General features: G+C 38.9%; 1 protein-coding gene and 1 long non-coding RNA gene across 6 annotated transcripts in view; both read left to right on the forward strand.

Moving 5' to 3' along the window:
* LOC115216637 (putative uncharacterized protein DDB_G0282133) overlaps positions 1–2,432 on the forward strand; it is a 99,213-nt gene extending 96,781 nt beyond the window's left edge. For all 5 annotated transcript variants that reach the window (XM_036506586.1, XM_036506585.1, XM_029786123.2 and 2 more), the window contains exon 3: positions 1,961–2,432. In XM_036506586.1, coding sequence (XP_036362479.1) covers positions 1,961–2,355 — 395 coding nt within the window. In that variant the 3' untranslated portion in view covers positions 2,356–2,432. The remainder of the gene's footprint in view (positions 1–1,960) is intronic.
* Positions 2,433–2,926: 494 nt separating this feature from the next.
* On the forward strand, positions 2,927–5,379 carry LOC118765102. The gene is made up of 2 exons (XR_005000951.1): positions 2,927–3,256; positions 3,633–5,379. It is a non-coding gene; the product is annotated as an uncharacterized LOC118765102 (long non-coding RNA).
* The last annotated feature ends 21,550 nt before the right edge of the window (positions 5,380–26,929 follow it).

Here is a 26,929-nt window from a genome sequence, read left to right on the forward strand (position 1 = left end):
CCATCTTGCTCGCCAGTCCCCAGTCAAATTGTCTAACCCATGCTAGCATGGAAAGCGGATGTTAAATGATGGTGATGATGATGATGATTGGAAAATTCAGTATTTCAACAATGACCTTTGGTTGCATATTGTTTTGGGAATCTTCAGGGTAGGCTAGTCTGAAGATTACCCAAACTGGGATGAAAGCATTGGTCACTCAGGTAATGAACCTACCAAGTTCCGTAAATCTCTCTTTCGCAAACATACTGAATTATCCATCTTTTTATCATTTTAATTGGTTCTATCATTGGGCTGTGGTCATGCTGGAGCACCGTGGCTTACAACCATTTTTTACCTATAGACCCTTTTGATTCCTATTTTACTCATAAAGGAGGTTAGGGGACCCTCATAGCGTCTAAAATCTTTTATATTATAATAAAATATTATTAGGAAATGTATAAAAAAAGAATGTTTAAATATTTTCTATATTTTAGGAATATTACCAATTTGCACATAAATCTTATATGGACCCCTAAGGGGTTTAGTATTTATTTTATCAGTCTTTGTTGCCAAACTGTTAAGCTATAGGTACGTAAAGAAACCCACAGTAGTTGTCATGACATGGTGGGGACAAACACAGACACACACACATATACATCCTCCCCACTTCATGTCCCATCGGTCATTACCATTCAACCTTTCAACTGCAGGCTGCCACCCCATCCCTGCTATGCTCCCCCACTTACAACAAGCCTTGTGAGGCCACCTTGGACACCTCATCTCTTATCTGTCTCTTTGCAGCTCATCCGTAAGGATCTGCTCTGCCCCACCATTTCTCTGTCACTGTAAACCAGAGGTCCTCAAATGAGGTTCATATAAACCTCGGAGGTCCTCATAAAATTTTGGCTGGGACCCATGCACGCTAAATAGAAAATTGGGGTTTCTCAGTAGTATTTTAAGGGTCCATATATAAATTTTGCTTTTGATGTATTTATTCTTTTCTACTCTAGGCATATGGCCTGACATTTTGGGGGGAGGAAGCCAGTCAATTAGATCGACCCCAGTATACAATTGGTACTTAATTTATCGACCTTGAAAGGATGAAAGGCAAAATTGACCTCGGCGGGATTTGAACTCAGAACACAAAGACAGACGAAATATCACTAAGCATTTCGCCCGGCGTGCTAATGTTTCTGCCAGCTCACCGCTTATTTATTGCTGGAAACAACTAGGTTTGTTTCACTAGAGCTTAACACAGTCCAACATGTTTCCCATCATGGAAACATGTTCTATCAGAGTTCTTTCGCAACATGTGGAAAATAAAATAGGAATTTTATTGACCTTCCAAGGTCAATAAAATAAAGTACCAGTCATCTACTGGGGATCATCACTATTGCCTACACTGCTACTCTTTTCTCAAAACTGATGTTCCTGTGCCTATATCAGAAACATTGATATGTGAAAAAGGCTTTTAACTCTGTTCAACTAATAGGTTTCATTCTGTTTTTTTAATTCATAGTTAAGCAGGTTAGAATCAGTAATAAGAAATACACTTGATTGTTCACACATACCTGCTTATTATTTGCTGGCAAGGACACCATATTTCATTATACATCTATATATACATCCATTATACATCCATATATACTACCGAGTATGTTAAACGTTTAAAAGTCAGTGCTGCGTCCTACCTGTGTTAGCAGTGCTATACAATCACTTTTTAAAGTTATCTTTACAGAATCTTCTATAGAAGTTAGAGTCAGCTCTGAATGTTATGATGCTAATAGAAAAATTTACGAAACTTATCCCATTTATGATGATGATGAGTGGAAATTGAACCGGTGTGTTAAATATTAAGGCAGTATGACCCACCCCAGACACAACAAAATTTGTTTCAACACACAAATTCACATAAAGAATCTTGCAAACCAGATACAAAAATGAAGTATATTAATGTTTCCTTTCCTGTTTTTCTTTTCAGGTTTTGGTAAGGTTTTACACTCGCAGTCCAGTTTCTCCAATCAAATTGTGAACAACAATTCTGTGAACTTCACTCCGTCCATCAACTACACCAGTGATATCAATGATCTAAATGGCGTGTCAGCAGCTCCACAATCAGGCCCACTCATCGTCTCGGCTCACAGCGAAAATGGCGGTCAGATGCCGTCAATTGAGCCGGTCCTCGTCGAGAAGGTCAACGATCATGACATGCTGCTTGATGATCTCCGCAAGACAGAACATGCGGAGAAAATGAAGAACATCCGGTTGGAGCGGAAACTAATCAATGTAGAACACAAAGCACGTATGGGTTTGATTAAACTCAAATCAGAATACATCAAACTTAAAATGGATTTTCTGCTGCAAAATAAAAGATAATTTTTGAAAAAAAAACCCCCAAAAAAACAAAACGAAACAAAAAACAACCACAACAACAAAAAACATACGAAGATGCAGCAATAACCTAGTGGTTTTGAAGTTCACTTCAAAACCATTGTTCTAGGTTCAATTCCACTGCACAGCGCTTTGGGCAAGTGTCTTCTTCTCTAGCAATGGATTCACCAATACCTTGTGAATAAAATTCGGTAGACAGAAACTGTGCTGAAGCCCATCATATATATATTATATGTATATGTGTATATGTGTATAGTGGTATAGAATGGTGTGTTGAGTTGGACCCCATTACAGCTAAAGATAGAACTTAAACCATTCGATAACTAGAAGTCAATGCAATATGTATTAGTTTGAAGTAAGTTCTGGGGTTGATGTTAGTGATTGAAAAACCTTTCAGTGTTACCTTCACAAGGTTGTAATCCAATGAGTGAAACCAGTAAGAGAGTCTGTAAATAATATAAAAAGCAAAGATTGCTTTAGACCCTTTAGTATTCAGATTACTCTAATGTAATGCTTATTTATTCACATTGTTTTAGACTACTCTTGTAGCTTTGAGATTTCAAAGATGTGATTGCTTATCTTTAGATTGACATTGTAGGGTAGGTGTGAGAAGCAGGATCTGGCCACTTTGAATGTAAAAGCAGGTAGAATATTTGGGTCGGATATATATATATATATATATATATAGCCTGCTGAAATGCAAAAGGAAGAAATGTCAGGAACAGAATAACATTGTAGTGTAGGTGTGACAAGCAAGATCTGGCTAGTTTGAATGTAAAAACAGGTAGAATATTTGGGCTGGAAACAGCTGGCTGAAATGCAGAAGGTTAACTTGAAAGGAAAGAAAAGACAAAAGAATCGTGTTGTTTATTAATTAATAGTTTTTGTGTGGTAAGTAGCTTGCTTACCAACCACATGGTTCCGGGTTCAGTCCCACTGCGTGGCACTTTCGGCAAGTGTCTTCTACTATAGCCTCGGGCCAACCAAAGCCTTATGAATGGATTTGGTAGATGGAAACTGAAAGAAGTCCGTCGTATATATGCCTATATATATATATGTATGCGTGTGTGTATATGTTTGTCCTCACAACATCGCTTGTCAACCGATGCTGGTGTGTTTACATCCCCGTAACTTAGCGGTTCGGCAAAAGAGACCGATAGAATAAGTACTAGACTTACAAAGAATAAGTCCTGGAGTCGGTTTGCTCAACTAAAGGTGGTGCTCCAGCATGGCCACAGTCAAATGACTGTAACTAGTAAAAGAGATAGTAGGTAGATAGCCAATCATACATTTTGTTTTTCTCTACAAAAACCATAACCACTACCAATAGCAGCTGTGTCTAGTAGAAAATATTTCTAAATATATTTTTTTTTTTTCGTCCAATGAGAAAAAAAAAGCATAGCTGATTGTAGTAATGAATTGGGCTTCCAGTTGATGGCTTTTGTGTTCTCATTGATTACAAGGGCTGTTGCTGTGCCATCAGGGCCAGGCACTGACGTCTGTGTTGCTTTCTCTCTTAGGCTTCATTGACTCCAAAAGATTAAGCTTTAAAACAAAATTTAGACCATGTGTAAGTCGTATGCGTGTGCACTAGGCATAGCCAATGGTTAAGGAGTTCATTTGACTGTCATGAAGCCCTAGATGGAATTTTGTGTGTCTTTTACCATAAGTCTTGTGAATGAAATTCATTCAAATTTTGTGAATGATTGACTCAAGATTTTATTGAAGGAAATTTTAAAGAACTGGCACTATGTCAGTTATGGCGATTTGATCCCAGTTGATTTGGCCAACGGAACAGTCTGCAAGAGACTGAGCACTTCCCAAACGTGTACCCATAACGTAGTTCTCAGGGAGATTCAGTGTGACACAGAATGTGTAATGGCTGGCCCTTTGAATTAAAGGCACAACCCACTTTCACCAGCTGAGTGGACTTTGGCAATGAGAAATAAAGTGTCTTGCCCAAAGACATCATGTACCACTGTGAATTGAACTCATGACCTTGTGATCATGAACCAAATACCCCTAACCACTAAGGCAGATTAGGTAAACTGTGAAGGACTTTTGAATGGATTAAGCCTGAACATCGAAGGTTAAGCTTTGTTACACATTGTATTCTGCTATAATTCTATCTGAGGATTATATTAATGGTATACACTAAGGAATACTCAACCACTATCTCTGTAAATCATTTATTAGGCAGTTTAGTTGAGTGAATATCTGGAATTGCCAAAACCAACAAATGATCTAGTCTCTAGTTGCGCCATATATATATATATATATATATACACACACACATATGTATATATAGGATATGAGGGGTTTAGTTCACTGATGATCTAACATGATTAGGTAGGCTGTGTAAGTGCTATAATTGGTTATCCGTTAGATTCCAAGTTCACATCTGAGGCTGGAACTAGGGATCTGTAGAAGGCTTCCCAGTTAGCACTTTCCTCTAAGATATATATATATATATATATATATATATATATATATATGTATATATAATGTGTGTGTGTATTGTGTATGTATGCATTTGGTGGTTTGTTTTCCCTTTTTTTTTCTAAATGATGCTATTCTTTTACACTGCCTTTTTTTGTTTTTTTAAAAAAATGTTTATTTAAATGTTTGCCATTTATTTTTCCATCCTGTTATTTTACATCAATGTAAAATACTTATTTATCTATTCTGGTCATGATTTTTTGAGAGTTTTAATTTTAACTTATTTTATCATCACCATCATCTTCATTTTAAAAAACCACTTTTCCATGCTTGCATGGGTCGGACTAAGTTTTATTGAGGCAGATTTTTTTATTTGATCGTTTTTTTTTTTGTTTTTTTTTTTATAAAAGCCATTTGTCTGGCACCATTTTTACCCATTCTTAGCCAGCTGTGAAGTGCTTACATCAGTAATTATATTGCGGTTTCTAACCACAAAACGAATTAAACAATATACTGTAATATGAAAGAAAAAAAAACTAATGAAATTCTGATAAAACTAAATCATCTCTGCTTTGTTTCTTTTTCTTCTTTCATCATCATTATCATCATCATCATTATTTACTGTCCGTTTCCCATGCTGGCATGGGTTGGATGGTTTGACAGGCATTGACAAGCTGAAGGGTTGCACCATGTTCCAGCCATCTGTTTTAGCAAGATTTCTATGACTGGATGACCTTCCTAATGTCAACTACTTTACAGAGTATACTGGGTTCTTGGAACGTGGTGCTGGTACGCGTGTGTCTACTGTTGCATGCTTGCATGGATCAAACGGAATTTGTTGAGGCAGGTATTCTACAGCGGGATGCCTTTCTTGTCACCAACCCTCATTTGTTTGCAAGTGAGGTTATACTTCCTCATGTTTTTCACAGAAGACTGGAAACGAACAACACCATTCGTGTGACGGCGAGGCTTATTTACAACTATCACATGACGTCAAGAGAAGGGTACACACAAATATACATACATGTCATCGTCATCATCATTATTTAATATCTAATTTTGCATGCTTGCTTAGGTCGGATTGAGTTTGTTGAGGAGGATTTTCTGCAGCCCTCACCTGTTTCTAAAGCAAAATAATATTTCCTCATGAGCCGACATGCTTTTCGTGGAAGACGGAAACAAACAACGTCGCTTGTATGAAAATGATCCTCATTTACAAGCATCACACTGTGAAGACAAGAATTCACACACATTCGATGGGATCCTTTCAGTTCTTGCCTACCATTTCTACTCACAGGTCTCTGGTGGGCCTGGGGTAGGGCTCTGGTGGGCCTGGGGTAGGGCTCTGGTGGGCTCAACGTACCGGAAATTCAGACAGTCGCCCAGCCTGCCAAGGAGGGCATGGCAAAGACAAGGAAATTTCCATGACCGTCAGCTTGTACACACCGAAGTTCAGCTTGCCTGGGGCACCAGCAAACCTAGGGCCGGCCCTGGCCTGGGGCTATAATAGAAGACACTTGCCCAAGGTGCTGCATTGTGGAATTGAACCCAAGACCACATGGAAGTTGGTTTTATCTTTTACTTGTTTCAGTCATTAGGCTGCAGCCATGCTGGGGCACCGCCTTTAAGAATATTATTTTATTCCAAAGAAACGACCCCAGAACTTTACTCTTTTACTTGTTTCAGTCATTTGACTAGCCATGCTGGAGCACCACCTTTAGTCGAGCAAATCGACCCCAGGACTTATTCATTGTAAGCCTAGGACTTATTCTATCGGTCTCTTTTGCCGAACTGCTAAGTTATTTATTTTTTTGTAATGTCTGGTACTTGTTCTATCGGCGTTTTTTGCCAAACCTCGAAGTTACGGGGACGTAAACACACCAACACCAGTTGTCAAGCGATGGTGGGGAGCAGACAGACAAAGACACACGGATATCTATCAATATATCAGCGCTCCACAACCAGTATGCCGCGGCACACTGGTGTGCCACGAGACGATGTTAGGTGTGCTGCAGTGTTGCTTGAATATAATTTTCCCCCTATACTTTTAGTTCAGATGTGCCACCGAATTTTGAAAAGAATATAGGAGTATCGCAAGTTGCGGAGCACTGATTTATCTATCTACATATATATATTTATTAATTCATAATAGGATATAAGGCTTAAAATTCACGTTAATGATTTTTATCCGCTAGTCATCTTGCTATAAAAAAATTATAGGCAATTTGTACAGGCGTAGGAGTGGCTGTGTGGTAAGTAGCTTGCTTACGAACTACATGGTTCTGGGTTCAGTCCCACTGCGTGGTACCTTGGGCAAGTGCCTTCTACTATAGCGTCGGGCCGACCAAAACCTTGTAAGTTATTTGGTTGACGGAAACTGAAAGAAGCCCGTCGTATATATATGTTTGTGTGTCTGTGTTTGCCCCCCCCCCACATCGTTTGACAACCGATGCTGATGTTTTTACGTCCCCGTAACTTAGCGGTTCGGCAAAAGATACCGATAGAATAAGTACTAGGTTTACAAAGAATAAGTCCTGGGGTCGATTTGCTCGTGTAAAGGCGGTGCTCCAGCATGGCCGCAGTCAAATGACTGAAACGAATAAAAGAATATATATAATTATATTAAGGGAGCAAGGGCGAAAACGACCCATCTCCAGCATGCTTGAAGTGTCAAGACCTTTAAAAAAAACTCCAGATAAATATACACATGGCTGCTCACAAAAATTTCTGTCACGATGGGCGAGCGAGCTGTGTTCAGGTCGCAGTCGGGTCTTCCCGGCGTGCGTTCGTATCCCACTTCTGACAAAAAATATATACATATATATATATATAATGTGCGACGGGCTTTGCTCGGCGCATAGAAGACATTTACCTAGTGTCACGGTGTAGGAATGAACACGAAACCATGTGGTTGGACTGTAAACTCCTTACCACGCAGCCACCGCTGAGCCTATGTTTCAGTAAGGCTGCAAGTGTTGATGTATAGTCATAGCTTGTGACCTCTAGCGTAGCTAGTGTGTACCGTCCGGGGAAGCTCTTCCGTTGGCCGCCCCCGGACCCCACAAAAAACATATTGCCTACAACAGGATGAAAAGTGCCGCTCTACTGCCCCCTCCCTCTATCTACGTTAGTGCCTCTGACGCTATGTGAGAATTCTGCAGTCAGAATGTATTAATGATATGATGAGATGTTTAATGGTTTGGGGAAATGTTTAAAAAACAAACAATATTTACTGATGGTGGGCGTGATTTCGAACGTGTCTGCCCCTTTTATAATAGGAATTGCTAGTTTATGTAAGTGTTGGGGGTAAGGATTATTGGTTTGTGGCTGTGTGTGGGAGTGTCATGCTGTTACGTGTATGTGGGAGTGTCTCTATGATGTTTGCATGTTATTTTGTGCTTGCCAATATGTAGGAGGGTCTCTATTGTTTGTGTGTGGGAGTGTCTTATTTGCCAAAATGTAGGAGTGTCTTCATGATATTTGTATCTGGGAGTGTCTTCTTGAAGTTTGCTTGTACGTGGGAAAGTCTTCATGATGTTAGCTATTTTGTGGAAATTTTACAACAAATAATCACGTGATGTCAAGAGAAGAAAACAAACACGCACGCACTGTCATACATAGACCTACATAAACGACAGGCTTCTTTCAATTTTCTTCTAAATGCACTCAACTTCGCTCTGGTCGACCTGGGTCTTTAAAGAAGAGTCTTGCTAAAGGTGTCACGTAGAGGGACTGAGCCCAAAGCCATGTGGATGAGAAGCAGTTTTTGAGGGGAAGGAGAAGTCAATTACATCGACCTAAGTACTTGATTGATACTTATTTCATCGACCCCGTAAAGATGAAAGGAAAAGTCGACCTCGGCGGAATTTGAACTCAGAACATAAAGACAGGCGCATTTTGCCCGGCGTCTAACGATTCTGCCGGCTCACCATCTTCATGATAATAGTAATAATAATAATAATAATAATATAATAATAATAATCCCTACTATTATAGACACAAGGGCAGAAATTTGAGGGGAGGGGCCTAGTCAATTATATCGACCCCAGTGCGTAACTGGTGCTTATTTTATCAACCCTGAAAGGATGAAAGGTAAAGTCGACTTCGGTGGAATTTGAACTCAGAACATGACGACGGGCGAAATACTGCTAAGCATTTTGTCCGGCATGTTAACGGTTCTGCCAGTTCGCCGCCTTCTTGATAATAAAGATAAAAATAACACTGTTCTGCACCTTTTTCCATCTTCCTAATCGTCATATATAAAAGTGAAGTTGTGTGTCTGTCTCCTACGATTTAGATTCCTAACTACTCCCACATTTTGCGGTGAAGTTTAACCAAAACCGGATATCTTATAGTCGTGATTCATATCGAGCCCTTCTGGGTATTAGCGCGCGTCTACGATTTAAAAAATAATTTACCATAATTTTTTTCCATTTTAATGCATTTTTTTCGCTATTATATAAGGGAAGTAACTCTCTAAAAATGTCTACGATGAGTCAACGATTTAAAAAAAAATTACCGTCATTTTTTCTATTTTTAATGCATTCTTTTGCTATTTTTTGGCTATAACTCTCTAAAAATGCTTATATAGTTATTTCCCTTACAAACCCGAGCAACGACGGGCGATACTGCTAGTTCCTCATAAACTAGTTATTTGTTCAGTCTCAGACTATGGTAGAAAAGGTACTCTGCTGTGGCGTTCAAACTAGAATCACAAGTTTGCGAAGTAGACTTCTCAACTAGCCAGATATTGAATTAACAGTTTTGTCAGTGCTGAGGGTGAGGTTTCTAAGAATTATTAATTTTATGGCTGAGCACTAATTATCTGTTGGTGTTCACTTCACGTGTGTTAATGAGGTCTCGTTGCTGGATGGCTGTATCTCTATGGTAACTGTCATGGGTTATCGTATTTACTAGCGTTTTTACGACGCACCTGTTGGTTTTCAAACGAATAAAAAAATTGCATTGTGTCATAAATAAAAGGCCGAGTATCGTAGTCTAGGGAACTAGAGGAGCATAAATCAGCTAGGCACAATAATTATTACCAATAATAGAATACTTTTTTACTTGTTTCAGTCATTTGACTGTGGCCATGCTGGAACACCACCTTTAGCCGAGTAAATCGACCCCAGAACTTATTCTTTGTAAGCCTAGTACTTATTCTATCGGTCTCTTTTGCCGAATCGCTAAGTTACGGGGACGTAAACACATCATCATCGGCTATTAAGCGATGTTGGGGACACACACAAACACACACACACACACACACACACACACACACACACACATATATGTATATATAGACGTATATACGATGGGCTTCTTTCAGTTTCTGTCTACAAAATCCACTCACAAGGCTTTGGTCGGTCTGAGGCTATAGTAGAAGACACTTGCCCAAGGTGCCACGTAGTGGGACTGAACCCGGAACCATGTGGCTGGTAAGCAAGCTACTTACCACACAACCACTCCTACGCCTAAAAAGAAGCCGAGATGCCACAGTCTCTTATTACAGACTTCCGGAGAATTGCTTCCGCTGCGTCGGCAGTTATGTGAGAGGCCACAGGATCTCATTTAAATCTCCCCCTCAGCATTGATACAACCCACACCGGATACGTGTCTTACATTATTTTATGATGGTGTTACCCTTAAGAAACATTTTGAAAGTGACTGTGTGGTAAGTAACTTGCTTACGAACCACATGGTACTAGGTTCTCGGTTCAGTCCCACTGCGTGGCACCTTCTACTATAGCGTCGGGCCGACCAAAACCTTGTAAGTTGATTTGGTTGACCGAAACTGAAAGAAGGCTGTCGTATGTATGTATGTATGTATGTATGTATGTATGTATGTATGTATGTATGTATGTATGTATGTGTCTGTGTTTGTCCCCACAACATCGTTTGACAACCGATGCTGATGTGTTTATGTCCCCGTCACTTAGCGGTTCGGCAAGAAAGACCGATAGAATAAGTACTTGGCTTGCAAAGAATAAATCCTGAGGTTGATTTGATTGACTAAAGGCGGTGCTCCAGCATGGTCGCAGTCAAATGACCGAAACAAAATAATAATGATAATAATAATTCGTGAAATATGTTTTGACACGCAGACCATCGGTGTCCGATGACGACAAAGTCTGTGTTCTCTGCGATGAGAGTGCATGTGGTTCCGCAGTCCAAAGCTGGAAGCACACAGGCGCCCACAGATGTCACAGTGATAATCTGTTGACAGGATTGAGGCGGACGCTGCTCCATGACGTCTTTCTCTTACATCATCGAGACGCTGTCGCCGCTCCTTTTCAAAGGCAGCTGATGCTCGTGACTTGAGAGACTTTACGTTCGCGTGGGCCAATGCCGCTTCATTTGAGGAAAAGAATGTTAAATATTCATCCGCTTGATAGTTATTTGCAATGAGTGAATGACAACAAAACCATAGTGGAAGTGTACGACCCCGGTGGCCGATCGCGGCAGCACAAAACATCACAGCCAGAAATACAAGTCTTACATCCTGTATGGCAATTCTCTTGACCAAAAATATATACAATTACACAGTTCATTATTTACATTTGATGGATATTTGTCCTTATCTTGTTTGTTGTTATCACAACGTTTCGGCTGATATACCCTCCAGCCTTCATCAGGTGCCTTGGGGAAATTTCGAACCTGGGTTCTCATTCCTAAGGTATTTTTCGATGATATTATTATTATTATTATTATTATTATTATTATTATTATTATTATTATTATTATTATTATTCAGGTCACTGCCTGGAATCGAAATCGGAATCTTGGGGTTAGTAGCCCGTGCTCTTAACCTCTACGCCATATGCCCGTGGAAGTAGTGGTTAAGAGCGCGGGCTACTAACCCCAAGATTCCGATTTCGATTCCAGACAGTGACCTGAATAATAATAATAATAATAATAATAACGTTATCTAAAAGAAATGGAGAAACTTTCAAAATACAAAGACTTGGAAATAGAGGTAACTCGAATGTGGAATCTAAAAACAGAAACAATTCCTATCATAGAAGGTGCATTAGGCATAATAAAAAAAATATCCAGACAAATACATAACAAAAACACCAGGACCTACAAACACATATAAAACACAGAAAATTGCACTACTGGGCACTGCCCACATCCTACGCAAAACACTTTCAATACAGTAACCATCAGGGCATCACAACAAAACACAGCACATACCTAAGGCACACAGAGCTGCGCTTGGTAGTGAAGTGAAAGCACGATATAAAAAAAACTACTGAATAATAATAATAATAATAATAATAATAATAACATCGAAAAATACCTTAAGAATGAGAACCCAGGTTCGAAATTTCCCCAAGACACCTGGTGAAGGCTGGAGAGCATAGCCAAAACGTTGTGTTAACAACAAAGAAGATGAGGACAAATATCCGTCAAATGTAAATAATGTAAATAATGTGCACAATTCCTGATTTCTTAAATATAGAACTGTATTAACTACATAGTTGATCTAAAAGAAGATTAAATTATGGTACTCTTATAACAATGTGAGATGAAGTGTTATACTCATGATCACCTCTTGGTCTGGAGATCGAAACTATGACCTTGTGATCGTGAATGCAACACCCTAACCACCTTCAACCGCATCTTCACATATTTATGACAAGTCCGTAGGGATATAGCGATCATTCTTACAATACTTATATGGCTACGTAGGAATATATTCATATTTATTTGAAACTATTGATATGGATCTCCAGAACAATATCTGCATGCTGTGTATCAATAAAGAAAATTAAGTGAGTTACTATGGTGAACCAATGCAAAAATATGGGTTTAGGTTTATATATTTATCAGATGATGGCATAACTCCAGAACCACGTTGAAACGGAGCATGTTACTTACCGTATTTACCGGCGTGTTAGATGATAAAAAAATACCGGGACTGGAGCTATATGTGTGTGTGTGGTGTGTGTGTGTGTGTGTGTGTGTGTGTGTGTGTGTGTGTGTATAATATATGTCCGGCATTCGGCATGATAGACCGCTAGCCACTAAACCATTTTCTATTTTCTCTCCTTATTTATTTCTGTTCCTGTCTGTTGAAGAGCGTAGGCTCGAAACGTAAAAGACTTTCTCACTTCCCGAGCGTTGAACTAATACATCTGTTTGTTGTTTACACACCCGTCTTCGTTTTTTTTTTTTTGTAAATTCTCACTATATATATATATATATATACACACACACACATACACACATACATATAAAGAAAAACGAAACTACTACGCGTATAAATTTGATGTTTCCTTCTGAAACCACACGCTTTACCCAGAGTAGTTTCCATTGATAGAAGCATTCTTGGAATTCCTCTTGGGAGGATAACGAGCTGCTCCCCTCGTCGCATTCTTTTGGATTTCTTCGACGTCTTGTAATCTTGTTCCTTTCAAGCTGGATTTGATTTTTGGGAAAGAATTCTTAGCCGAAATAACCTTCAAGCTGTGTCTCTTTCCACGAGCGCATACACACACACACACACACACACATTTTCTCTTCTGTGGTCACTGATGGAACCCCTGTGGTGTGATGAAACGACCACACTCTACACACTTTACTTTCAAGCACTGTTAATAAACAACGGAAGTAAACGAGAAGCTTATAACTTAGTGTGCATGTGCAAAAGGATTGAAGGTCAATCTGTACCAAGCGGCTTCACTCTACGTACATTAGCTCCGTTACTATAGCAACAGTCCCGATCAGGCTTCGTATTCCCTTGCAAAACTACTTTAGAATATCTCTCAATAAGCGTATGACGAAACATAACAAACTTGTTTTTTTGTCCATAAAGTATACTTGTAAAATAGGAGAAAATCTTACGTGAGACTGCATCTTACACGCCGGTAAATACGGTAAATAACATGCAATGTTTCAGCGAGGTTCTGGAGTTATGCCAACATACGATAAATATGTAAAGCTAAACCCATATTTTTGCATCGGTTCACCATAGTAACTCATTTAATTTTCTTTACTGATACACAGAATGCAGATATTGTTCAGGAGATCCATATCAATGGTTTCAAATAAATATGAATATTCCTATGTAGCCATACAAGTATTGTAAGAATGATCGCTATATTCTTTTATTCTTTTATTTGTTTCAGTCATCTGACTGCGGCCATGCTAGAGCACCGCATTTAGTCGAGTAAATTAATCACAAGATTTATTCTTTGTAAGCCTAGTGCTTATTCTATCGGTCTCTCTTGCCGAACTGCTAAGTGACGAGGACTTAAACATCCCAGTAGCAGTTATCAAGCATTATTGGGAGGGACAAACACAGACACACAAACATATAGATACATACATATATATATATATATAACGGGAAGCTTTATGAAAATAAACAAAAGACGAAGGTAGGTGGAAAACAAACGAACAATTGTATTAGTATGGCGCTCAGGAAATATAAATAAAACAAGTCTTTAACGTTTCGAGCCTACGCTCTTCAACAGAAAGATACACAGAGAGAGAAAAACACAGAAAGAAGGAGAGAAAAAAAAGGAGAGAAAAAAAGGAGAGAAAAAAAAAAAAAATATATATATATATATATTTTTTTTTTTTTTTTCTCTCCTTTTTTTCTCTCCTTTTTTTCTCTCCTTCTTTCTGTGTTTTTCTCTCTCTGTGTATCTTTCTGTTGAAGAGCGTAGGCTCGAAACGTTAAAGACTTGTTTTATTTATATTTCCTGAGCGCCATACTAATACAATTGTTCGTTTGTTTTCCACCTGCCTTCGTCTTTTGTTTATTTTCATAAAGCTTCCGTTATATATATATATATATGTATGTATCTATATGTTTTGTGTGTCTGTGTTTGTCCCTCCCAATAATGCTTGATAACTGCTACTGGGATGTTTAAGTCCTCGTCACTTAGCAGTTCGGCAGAGAGACCGATAGAATAAGCACTAGGCTTACAAAGAATAAATCTTGTGATTAATTTACTCGACTAAATGCGGTGCTCTAGCATGGCCGCAGTCAGATGACTGAAACAAATAAAAGAATAAAAGAATATAGCGATCATTCTTACAATACTTGTATGGCTACATAGGAATATTCATATTTATTTGAAACCATTGATATGGATCTCCTGAACAATATCTGCATTCTGTGTATCAGTAAAGAAAATTATATATAGAGAGAAAATTATATATAGAGAGATTTATCACCATAAATTTTGAAACGTTATAGCCGCTACTACACCCTTTTATGTTTGTCTGTCCTTGTCGTCCCCTCTTTGTAATGCCTTCATGGCAAATTTTATGAAATAAAGTAGCTTGCTTACCAACCACATTGTTCCGGGTTCAGTCCCACTGCATGGCACCTCGGGCAAGTGTCTTCTATTATAGCCTCGGGTCAACCAAAGCCTTGTGAGTGGATTTGGTGGACGGAAGCTGAAAGAAGCCCGTCGTATATATATATATGTGTGTGTGTGTGGAGGCGCAATGGCCCAGTGGTTATGGCAGCGGATTCGCGGTCGTAGGATCGCGGTTTCGATTCCCAGACCGGGCGTTGTGAGTGTTTATTGAGCGAAAATACCTAAAAGGTCCAGGAAGATCCGGCAGGGGATGGTGGCGATCTCTGCTGAACTCTTTCGCCACAACTTTCTCTCACTCTTTCTTCTGTTGGCCTGCTCGCTTAGCCAGCGGGGTGGAGTCATTTGAAGGCTAAAAAACAATGCGAAGTGCATTGTGACCAGCGACATCTGATAGCCTGGTGATCACGGTGTATATATATATATATATATATATATATATATATATATATCACCGTGATCACCAGGCTATCAGATGTCGCTGGTCACAATGCACTTCGCATTGTTTTTTAGCCTTCAAATGACTCCACCCCGCTGGCTAAGCGAGCAGGCCAACAGAAGAAAGAGTGAGAGAAAGTTGTGGCGAAAGAGTTCAGCAGAGATCGCCACCATCCCCTGCCGGATTCCTGGACCTTTTAGGTATTTTCGCTCAATAACACTCACAACGCCCGGTCTGGGATCGAAACCGCGATCCTACGACCGCGAATCCGCTGCCATAACCACTGGGCCATTGCGCCTCCACACACACACACATATATATATATACGACGGGCTTCTTTCAGCTTCCGTCCACCAAATCCACTCACAAGGCTTTGGTTGACCCGAGGCTATAATAGAAGACACTTGCCCGAGGTGCCATGCAGTGGGACTGAACCCGGAACAATGTGGTTGGTAAGCAAGCTACTTTATTTCATAAAATTTGCCATGAAGGCATTACAAAGAGGGGACGAACAAGGACAGACAAACATAAAAAGGTGTAGTAGCTGCTATAACGTTTCAAAATTTATGGTGATAAATCTCTCTATATATAAACGGCAGTTTGTCTGTGTGTGTTTCTGTGTGTCTGTTTTCTCGTACCCTCACCCTGACCACGGCTTTCAACCGATTCTGATGAAACTTGACACACACATAGCCCAATGTCATAATTCAAAACTAACGCAGCGAAAATTTTGAAAAGTTCCCCCAGTTCTGAAAAAAACCGATAAATTTGACATGGGGTCGAGAATCAGAAACACAAACCACAGACTGTCTAGGGGACGCAAGTCGACCTTTTTAACTAAAAAAAAAAATTTACCATTATTTTTTTCCCATTTTTTGGCTATAACTCTCTAAAAATGCTTTATAGTTGTTTCCCTTACAAACCCGAGCAACACCGGGCGATACTGCTAGTTTATGATACAATTTAGAAATTACAAATGACTATTTACAAATTGCAATTTACAAATTGCTAATTACCAATTACATGATAACATGTTACTCATTGCGATTTGCAATGACTTCCCTGTAGGAAAGGCATCCGACCACCAGGGTAGAACCTTTGCTTTCTCTTTCCATTTCTTTTATTTGGACTCCACTGACCTGGTGCTAATCGCTCCCAACTTTCTTGCCACAGGTTTCCATCTTTTCATGAATCTATCTCGTGACAGGTACCTCTTCTCCAGCCTGATCTTACTACTGAGGCGGTAACTAAAATAGTTAACCAGCCCCTGGCCGTATACAAAGGTACCCGTCACTATGCCTCTCACATGCGTCTTCCATACTGTTTCTTTCAGTATGGCTACTACGCAGAAAAAGCAAGCCTTCCTTTCCCTGTTAAGGGAAGGAGGCGGCACAATCTCGATGATAGACTCAGCTGATAGCTGCACTCTTCCCATCGATGACAACAGCTGTTCTGTGAAAGCTATCAGCTCCTTTAAGTCCGGACATTCCACAAATGCGTGCAAAGACGGTTTCACTGTCCCACCCGCTCCTCGGACATGTCGGCGAGACAGCACTTCCGTACCATGACAGTTTATCACGAACAGGTAATGCCGCACGGAAACACTGCCAAGCCAGGGATTTCTGGTAATTATCCAGGTACCCCGGCCCGAAAGTTCTCCTGAGCAGGTCGATCAACTAATTTTCATTTTAGCCCAGGTTCTCCCCCAAGGCGTCTTCGGACATAATTTCCACTAACCCGCTATAAAAATCCGCGGTTGAGCTCCTATTGCCGGCATTGCCCGCCCGAGAGAGTAGCTGAAGTGCCTGACGACACTCCAATTGCCAGTCCCTCACCCTAGGTCCCTGCTTGATCCAGTTACCAATGTCCGTTAAGGACGTTAACTGTAGAAGGTAGAACCGGACGTGCGGTGACCACACCTGCTCTCCATCCAGGTAAAGCCAGAGGTGCCTCAACCTTAACGCAAGTTTACGCATTCTCAACCAAGGCATCGGTAGCCCACCCTTTAGCGGTTTCTGGTAGCAGACAGAGCGCTTCACAAGTGGCTTTCCTCCTTTCCACAAAAAGCGGAAAAGGATTCTCTCCAACTTGTTCAGCCACAAATTGGCGTAAGGAACCACAGTCAGGCGGTAGGTGATAACCAACACTATAAACATCTGCACCACCTCCGCTGTTCCTAGCAAGGACAAGGCCACCCAGACCAGGTCTGGGTTAGAGCAGTCTCCTTGCTGACTACCTCACACCAATTTTTCTCTATCTGGAGGCCTGGCCCAAACTAGACTCCAAGCAGCTTAACAGGATCTTCCGTCCAACGCCCCACGACGTTATTAGACGGCATCGGCTTGCCCCTCCAGGTGCAAACCAACCGACTTGTCCTTGTTAACCTTTGCTCCTGCCCGGGATAGCGCACGTTTGCGCTCTCCCTACAAGTCTGTCCACGACCTGCGCCAACCTTTTCGCTAGCACCTTGGCCATAATCTATAACTCTGTGTTCAGCAGAGTTATGAGCCCGAAATTCCCTATTTCATCCCCCTTGCTCGGGTCCTTCCTGATCAACATCACCACCCCACGGCTCGCAGATTTGGGAATTCTCCCATTCTGCTGCCAATTGGCGTAGACGCTGGCCAGCAGGTGCCTGAGCAAGTCTGGCATACCTTTGTAAAATTCATAAGGCAGACCATCGAGACTCGGTGACTTCTCCTCGGGGCTTTCTCCCAGTACCTCGGTCACCTCTTCGGTGTGTGATTGGTCTGAAGCTTCAGGCCAACTGCCCAGTGCATCCATGCCTTAAAAGGGCAGTTCTCCTTCGAGTATTCTTAGCAGCATTCCGCTCATGTCTAGTGAACGACTAAAGAATGGCTCCTCTTGGGATTTTACTTGTTTCAAATCTGGAATCTACTGTGTCATAAGTACGGCCCCTCGCTATATACTTTATGTCTTCCCATACAAAAGCTAGACATTTTTCAATTTTGCACTGCTCAAAGTGCTTAAATTTCTTTGTTGAAGGACAGTATGTTTTGAAAACAACTGTTCTTCTTTTCAATTTTTCAACACTAGGTGAGGGTGATATTTTTATATCACCCCACTCTTCTTTCATTTTTTCAAAAAGCTCGGAGAGCTTTTCCTTTGATAGTTCGACGTTTTCAGTAGCCACCGCGGTAACTGCTGAAGATGTCTTAACTGGCTCTTCCAGTGAATTTTTCTCTGAAATTATTTCGACCGACATATTCGGTCGAATTAAATTTATACACAATTTAATCCCAGAAAACGGGAAACCTATAATTTCACCCCACCCCCCTCTCAACGAGGACAACAGTTCAAATCCCATCCTCGCTTGGCGAGACGTAACAACAAAGCTTACAACGGGGAAATTAAATTTTTCACACAATAATAGAAATTCGGTATCCGAAAAAACGGGAAACCTATATGTTTTTCTTCTTTTCCTTACAACGAGGACAACGGTTCAAATCTCACTCCCGCTGGGGGTTTGGTGCCACAATAAAGCCTACAACGGCTAAATTTTTCACACAGTAATAAATTGATTATCACTAAACACGGGAAACCTATATTTTTTCCCCTCTTAATGAGGATAACAGTTCAAATCCCACCCCCGCTGGGGGAAGGGGGCACGACAATAAAGCCTACAACGGCTTTAACAAGTTCAATATTTCAACAATTCAACTGTAAAAATGGCTTTACACAAACAATTACTTTCTCACGTCACCGGGAAAAATCACAAAAATTTTCAAAGTTTAACAGTTCAACAATGTTCAACAGTTCGAAAATGTTCAACAATAAACAGTCAAGAATTCCAACAGAAAAAATAATCCAAGGTTCAACAAAACGTTTGATTCACCGCAAAAAAACACGTCTAAACACAAGACAGCTAAGCAAGCTAATTACCACACAGCTATCCCTACAGACTTGTCATGAACATGTTAAGATGCGTTGAGTGTGGTTAGGGTGTTGCATTCACGATCTCAAGGCCGTGGTTTCGATTCCCAAACTAAGAGGTGCTCATGAGTATAACGCTTCACCTCGCATTGCTCCAGTCCACTCTGCCGTAAACGAGGAACTTTGTGATGGACTGGCGTCCCTTTCAGTTATACGCATCTCCAAGTGGTTAGAGCAGCGGACTCGCGGTCGAGGGATCGTGGGTTCGAATCTCAGACCGGGCGATGTGTGTGTTTATGAGCGAAACACCTAAGCTCCACGCGGCTCCGGCATAAGGTAATGGTGAACTTCTGCTGACTCTTTCGCCATAACTTTCTCTCACTCTTTCCTCCTGCATCTTGCAGCTCACCTGCGACGGACCGGCGTCCCGTCCAGGTGGGGAACCTATACGCCAAGGAAACCGGGAAACCGGCACTAATGAGCCAGGCAGGGCTCAAGAAGGAACAAACAAGATAATCAAACTAAACTTTCATAATTTCGAGCCATTCACCAAATGAATATTTCTGGCAAATGTGCAGAAAATCCGTTCAGTCGTTTTCCCGTCATTTTGCAAACACACAGACAAAAACGAATGATTACAATAACCTGCTTTCGCTTACGCGAGCAGGGTAATAAGAATTTCTTGACGTGACAGCACATTCATTCGATGAAAATCGCGTGTGTCTACAGTCATTATCACTTATAGAGTCACTATCTTTTTTTGTATTTCATTCCGTCAATAGTTTACTCTCGCTTGTGTCTCGTAACAAAAAAAAACAAAAACAAAAAAAACCCAGTTTTTTCATTTATTTTGTCGCAAATGTTTCATTTAGTCGTATTTTTCGTTTTCTGTATTTTGGGAAAGTATTATTATTTTGTTGTTGTAAGATGCCATTATATCCGAGGTAAAAGCTAAAATATTAAAAGACCCACTTTCTTTGCTTATATTAGTGAAAATAAACTTCGAACCTGCTCAGGATGTCCTATTTTACATTATTTACATGAATGAAAAGAGTATTTTCATCCACGTTCGTGAACGATAAAATATCCAAGCTGTCTAATTCAAGAAAGGCATCTTGACAAGTCGGTAAGGGGTAATAATAATAATAATAATAATAATAACAATAATAATAATAATAATAATACTAATAATAATAATAATAATAAAGGCGGTGAGCTGGCAGAAACGTTAGCACGCCGAGCGAAATGCGTAGCCGTATTTCGTCTGCCGTTACGTTCTGAGTTCAAATTCCGCCGATGTCGACTTTGACTTTCATCCTTTCGGGGTCGATTAAATAAGTACCAGTTACGCACTGGAGTCGATATAATCGACTTAATCCGTTTGTCTGTCCTTGTTTGTCCTCTCTGTATTTAGCCCCCTGTGGCCAATAAAGAAATATATAAATAATAATACGTAGGCGATAGCATCACTTCAGTATGGAGCGGGAATTATAAAATGGCAAAAGAGAGAAATGAAGAAAATGGATAGCAAGACCAGAAAAATGTTGACAGTACACGGAGCCTTCCACCCTCAGATTGACACTGATAGGCTGTACTTGTCCAGAAGAAAGGGTGGGAGAGGTTTGATCAGGTTGGATACGTGAACTGAAACAAGTTTTCTATCTTTTCAACAACAAATATAAAAGCTTACTGGAATCAACAATCATCGGTTGATGTTGCATTAAAATTGTTATTTGGAGAAATGTTTTAATTGATATGTTTCTGGAAGTAGTTCGTGAAGTATCTGAAAGAGGGAGGGGGTGAAAGAGAGGGATAGAGAGAGATGGGTAGATACAGATAGATAGTTAGAAAGAAAGCGAGAAAGAGAGAGAAAGAAAGAAAGGAAGAGAGAGAAATAGGGAACGTTATACTGTCGTGTTTAAAAACACTATCGCGCAATGAATCAACAATTGTTATCTATAATTGAAATCAGCCATAATAAAAGAATGTTGAAAATCACATTTCGATGAAAATATAAAATTAGAATCGTTAAGAATTTTCTAGACGGAGCAAACTTTAATAATTGTTTGTATTATAGTACATTGTTGTGTCATTCAAAACATTTTATTCTTTACACTTTAATAATTTTATTTTTGTAACTTACATAGCGATAGCTAATTTATACGCAGCTTTCTTTAATATCCTGTAGATCTCTGAAACTGGTGAGGATGGTCCTGGTTGGAACACTTTAATAATAGGCCTGCTCGGTAGCGGTTAACTCGAGGCTAAACTGCCACACGTGTTTCTCTTCCAATGTGTTTTCTTTCTTTTGTTTCACTTTTCCGTTTCCTTCCTTCCTTCCTTCCTTCTTTCCCCCTCTCTCTCCATCCTCCCTCTCTCATCCTCTCATCTCTTTCTTTCCTTTCTTTCCCCTTCTTTTTCTCTTTCTTTTCCTATCTTTTGCCATTTCTTCTCAAGACACCTTTCTGTCTCCTCTTGCCCTTGTATACATACATACATACGTACATACATACATACATACATACATACATACATACATATATATATATATATATATATATATATATATATATATATATTTATATATTGCTTGCTTGTTGCTATTTTTGCTGCTATCGTTTTCCGCCTTCTCCTTCTCCCCTTCTCTTTGAATGCCTTCTAAACCCATTGTCCCTGGTGGTGCCTTAACCAAATTTCACATTCTCTAGATGGACAGGCTGATACACAACGGATACATAATGTATCGTTGATTCGATCCGTGCACTTAATTAAAATATAGTAGTAGTAGTAGTAGTGGTAGTAGTAGTGGTGGTAGTAGTAGTGGTGGTAGTAGTAGTGATGATATGGAGGTGATCGTAGTTGTAGTGGTGGTGTTGTTACTATGGTGGTGGTGGTGGTCATGGTGGTGGTAGTTGTTACAGAAGTAGTAGTAGTGGTGGCGCTGGTGATGGTAGTGGTGGTGGTGGTAGTAGTGATATGGTGGTGCTGGTGATAATGGTGGTGGTAGTAGAGGTGGTGGTGGTGGTATTGGTGGTGGTATTAGTGGTAGTGGTGGTCTGGTGATGGTGGTGGTAGTAATATTCTAAAGTGCTGGAGCAATGGTTGCGTTGGTTGTAATGTTGATGATGATGATGGTGTTGTATGTATAACGTTAAAGATAATGGCGATGTTATGGTGTGGTGGGGTGATATAATGCTAAAACGCAAGCATATATGTAACACACACATATACATATGTATGTATGCATAAAGATCGTGGGTAAGGCCAAAGCAATGCGAAGTAAATGCAAGGTAAATCACATGAAAACAAATATGTGAATTAATGTAGACTTACCTTGTATTCAATATTTCGGGGTTATGACCCCATTTTCAAGAAATTGACGAATGTTTGCCGATGTCGGTCGCCTTGCAATTGTTCGATTGAACTAAAATTTTGCATAGATTGTTTATTTGTTAATTGGAACAAGATTAGTGGAGTGGGAGTTAAACTTTTAGAAAGTTGAAAAATAAGGGCCACTCTAATGTCCATATTGCAGAAAGGATTCCTTCCAATATTCTTTAGTGGTGAAATTATTATAGAAGACTCTTTATTTATGGAAGATGGGGCTCTTAGTCACACGGATAAAATGACCCTAGATTTACTAGATGAGAATGGTATTAAAAAGCTTCCGTGGCCAAGCCGGTCACCAGATATGAACCCAATTGAACACCTCTGGGGCATAATGGACAGGACACATCATAAAAAGAACAAGAAAGCATCTTTTGAGATTACTGCATGAAAATTGACAAGAAATTCCTCAAGAGAATATCCTTCATCTGATCATTTACCTGCCTAATAAAGTCCTTGCATTGAAAAAAGCAAGGGGCATGTCTATTAAATATTAAATATTCAGATTATAGCAATTGATAAATAATTTGAATGTATAATTTCAGATTTAGATAAATTTTTAAGATTATAAAGGCATCTATTTACTTCTGTCATGTGTGTGTATGTGTATACATATATATATATATATATATATATATATATACGAACTCCTATTGGAACTTACATACCATGGACAAGAAGCCTTTTTACCTATTCGATACAATACATCCTTTGGATAATGGTACAAGAAGTTTAACAAGCAGTATATATCTTTATCTCTATTCTCATATTTCCCTTCATAATTCCTATATCTCTCCCTTTACAAAATAACTTCTTATAATGAACTCTACTATTTCCTTCTATTTAACTCTCTCATATCGTCTCTGATGATGGGACATCTTTTATATCCTTGAATAGCTGTAAGACTACCTCTCTGTTTATAAATTGTCCTAGAATTTCACACTGTTGTTTCATTTCTTCATTTTATTTAACCTATATATATATATATATATATATATATATATATAATATATATATATATAATATTATTAGAGACAAAACCACTATTTTGCAAAACAAAACAAGGAAGACTTAATCAATACATAAAATTTTAATAAAAAGTCAAAAAAACCGCCACTACAATTGTTTCTTGTCTTAATCGACAATCTTCAGGTGGACTTCCAATTTACAAGTCAGTTTCAAATTTGAAACTGACTTGTAAATTGGAAGTCCACCTGAAGATTGTCGATCAAGACAAGAAACAATTGTAGTGGCGGTTTTTTTGACTTTTTATTAAAATTTTATGTATTGATTAAGTCTTTCCTTGTTTGTTTTGCAAAATAGTGGTTTTGTCTCTAATAATATTATATAATATTTTACTATAAAATTGGATTTAATCCTAAATCTGATTTTTTCCTGTAAATTTGGATTTATTCCCTAATATTTATTATATATATATATATATATATATATAATATATTATATATGTTATATATATATATATATATATAAACCTTTGACTTTGCAACACTGTATATAATTCTCTACTGGGAATGACCAAGTTTAACATCTGCTGGATCTCACTCATAGGATATTGGAACATTGCATATATACCATTATGCCTAAAAAATAGATTTACAACTTCAATACCCATACATATCTTACATCTATTTTCTTTCCTCCATCTCACTCTCTATTTTGTATCACATCTAAACTAACTATGACTTAATTTTTCCTCCCACACCGTCTCCGATGAAGGGATATAATTAATAAATATCCTAGAAACAGCTGTAAGACCTTCTATCTATAAATGCTCTATTATCTACACATCCTTGGTTTTTTTTATCTTATTACGCAAAAAATTCTTATATATATATATATATATATATATATATATATATTATATATATATATATATATATATATATATATATATACATATTTGAAACTGCACCAAGGATTTCACACATTTTCCAATATTATATATATATATATATTATATATATATTATATATTATATATATATATATATATATAGGTGAGAAATTGGGTGTGAAAGCACGTGGTTGAATATATAGTAAAATAGTAAAAAGTGAAAAAACTACAGAAGGCTTGTTTTAAAAGGTTAAAAAATATATATTTGAGTCATTATGTCAGAAGAATGTTATAAATTTTTTTCATACAATGACATAGTTTTTGAAGAAATGACCGGTTTCGCGTTCAGCTTTTCAAATTTCTTACATCGTTATGTTTTCGTTGAGAAGTGTAAAGAAAAGTCTGTAAATCCCTACTTATCAATACATTCACACATATATACATGCTCTCTCACTCACACACATATATATATATATCCTTATAAATATGTATATATGTGACAAACCTAATCTGCATCAATATTTCAATAGCAGCTCACCTGGATTTCTCTTATAGCCACTCTTGACGCCGTGGATCTAGTCTCGGATGAAGAATTCGGAGTTTAATTTCAATTCATTTGAGCACAACTGTGTTTTCTATACCGAGCATAGCTAGCTCTCACCTATTGTCTGTAAATCCCTACTTATCAATACATTCACACATATACACATGCTCTCTCACTCACACACATATATATATATCCTTATAAATATGTATATATGTGACAAACCTAATCTGCATCAATATTTCAATAGCAGCTCACCTGGATTTCTCTTATAGCCACTCTTGACGCCGTGGATCTAGTCTCGGATGAAGAATTCGGAGTTTAATTTCAATTCATTTGAGCACAACTGTGTTTTCTATACCGAGCATAGCTAGCTCTCACCTATTGTCTGTAAATCCCTACTTATCAATACATTCACACATATACACATGCTCTCTCACTCACACATATACTCAAACTCCCATCCAGACCTGTGTGTGTGTGTGTGTGTACACGCGTGTGCGTGCGTGCGTGTTCGTAAACGTTCATCTCGATTCACCTTTGAACAAGGAGAGCAGTGACGACAAAAGCACAATAATTTCGAGCATCACCAAATTGCTTCGATTCGATTACATAACAGTAACCATGGTAATAAAATATGAATAATGGCACACCTGTATATTCAGTCGGTTCTGATATTACACAATCAATTGCACCTCCGACCAGTGATAATTGTTTATCTTTCACCTGTACTTGAATTAATTTGATTCAATGACATACCCGTTTAGGAAGTCGAGGTCTGTTTATATCAATGAACACGTTCTTTTTCTGTTACTTTCATTAGTTGCTGACTTCATTAGTGTCTGTTTAATGACAACTGTTTAATTACAAATCCATTTCTGATTATATGGGATTGTCAGAAAAAAATGCTTATTTGTTTCCAGTGTTATCTAAATCAGCGTGGAAAATATTTTTTAATGTAGTGTTTTACGGTCTCTAGTGGATTGGTGGTTAAGTTATTTGGCTCACGGTAGTCAGGTCGTGAGTTCGATTCATGTCACTACGCTGTGTCCTTGAGAAAGATACTTAAAAATACATTCACACATATACACATGCACTTTCAGTCACACATATACTTAAGGTCCCATCCAGACCTGTATGTGTGTGTTTGTATGTGCGCATGCGTATTCGTAATGGTGGTGTGTTGTGTCCTTGGGCAAGATACTTTATTTCATGTTTCTTCACTCCACACAGCAAAATGACTTACATCTATAATTCAGAGAGCCAACCTTGTCACACTGAGAACTATGTTAAGGGTACACACGTCTGTGGGGGTACTCAGCCACTTGCATGTTAATCTCACGAGTAGGCTCTTCCGTTGATCGAATCAGCTGGAACCCTTATCATCGTGACCATCGGACTGTAAGTTGGAATTATATATTCTTCCTCTTCAACTTCCGTTTATCACTTTTGAACTTTGAATAAATTTTACCGATTTTCAGATATATGATGATCGAGTGTCATATTCATTCTTTTACTTGTCTCAGTCATTTGACTGCGGTCATGCTGGAGCATCGCCTTTAGTCGAGCAAATCGACCCCAGGACCTAGTCTTTGTTCTATCGGTGTCTTTTACCGAACCGCTAATTAATGGGGACGTGAACACACTAGCATCGGTTGTTGGGGG

This window comes from Octopus sinensis, linkage group LG10 (genome assembly GCF_006345805.1).
Source record: "Octopus sinensis linkage group LG10, ASM634580v1, whole genome shotgun sequence".
Taxonomy (NCBI): domain Eukaryota; kingdom Metazoa; phylum Mollusca; class Cephalopoda; order Octopoda; family Octopodidae; genus Octopus; species Octopus sinensis.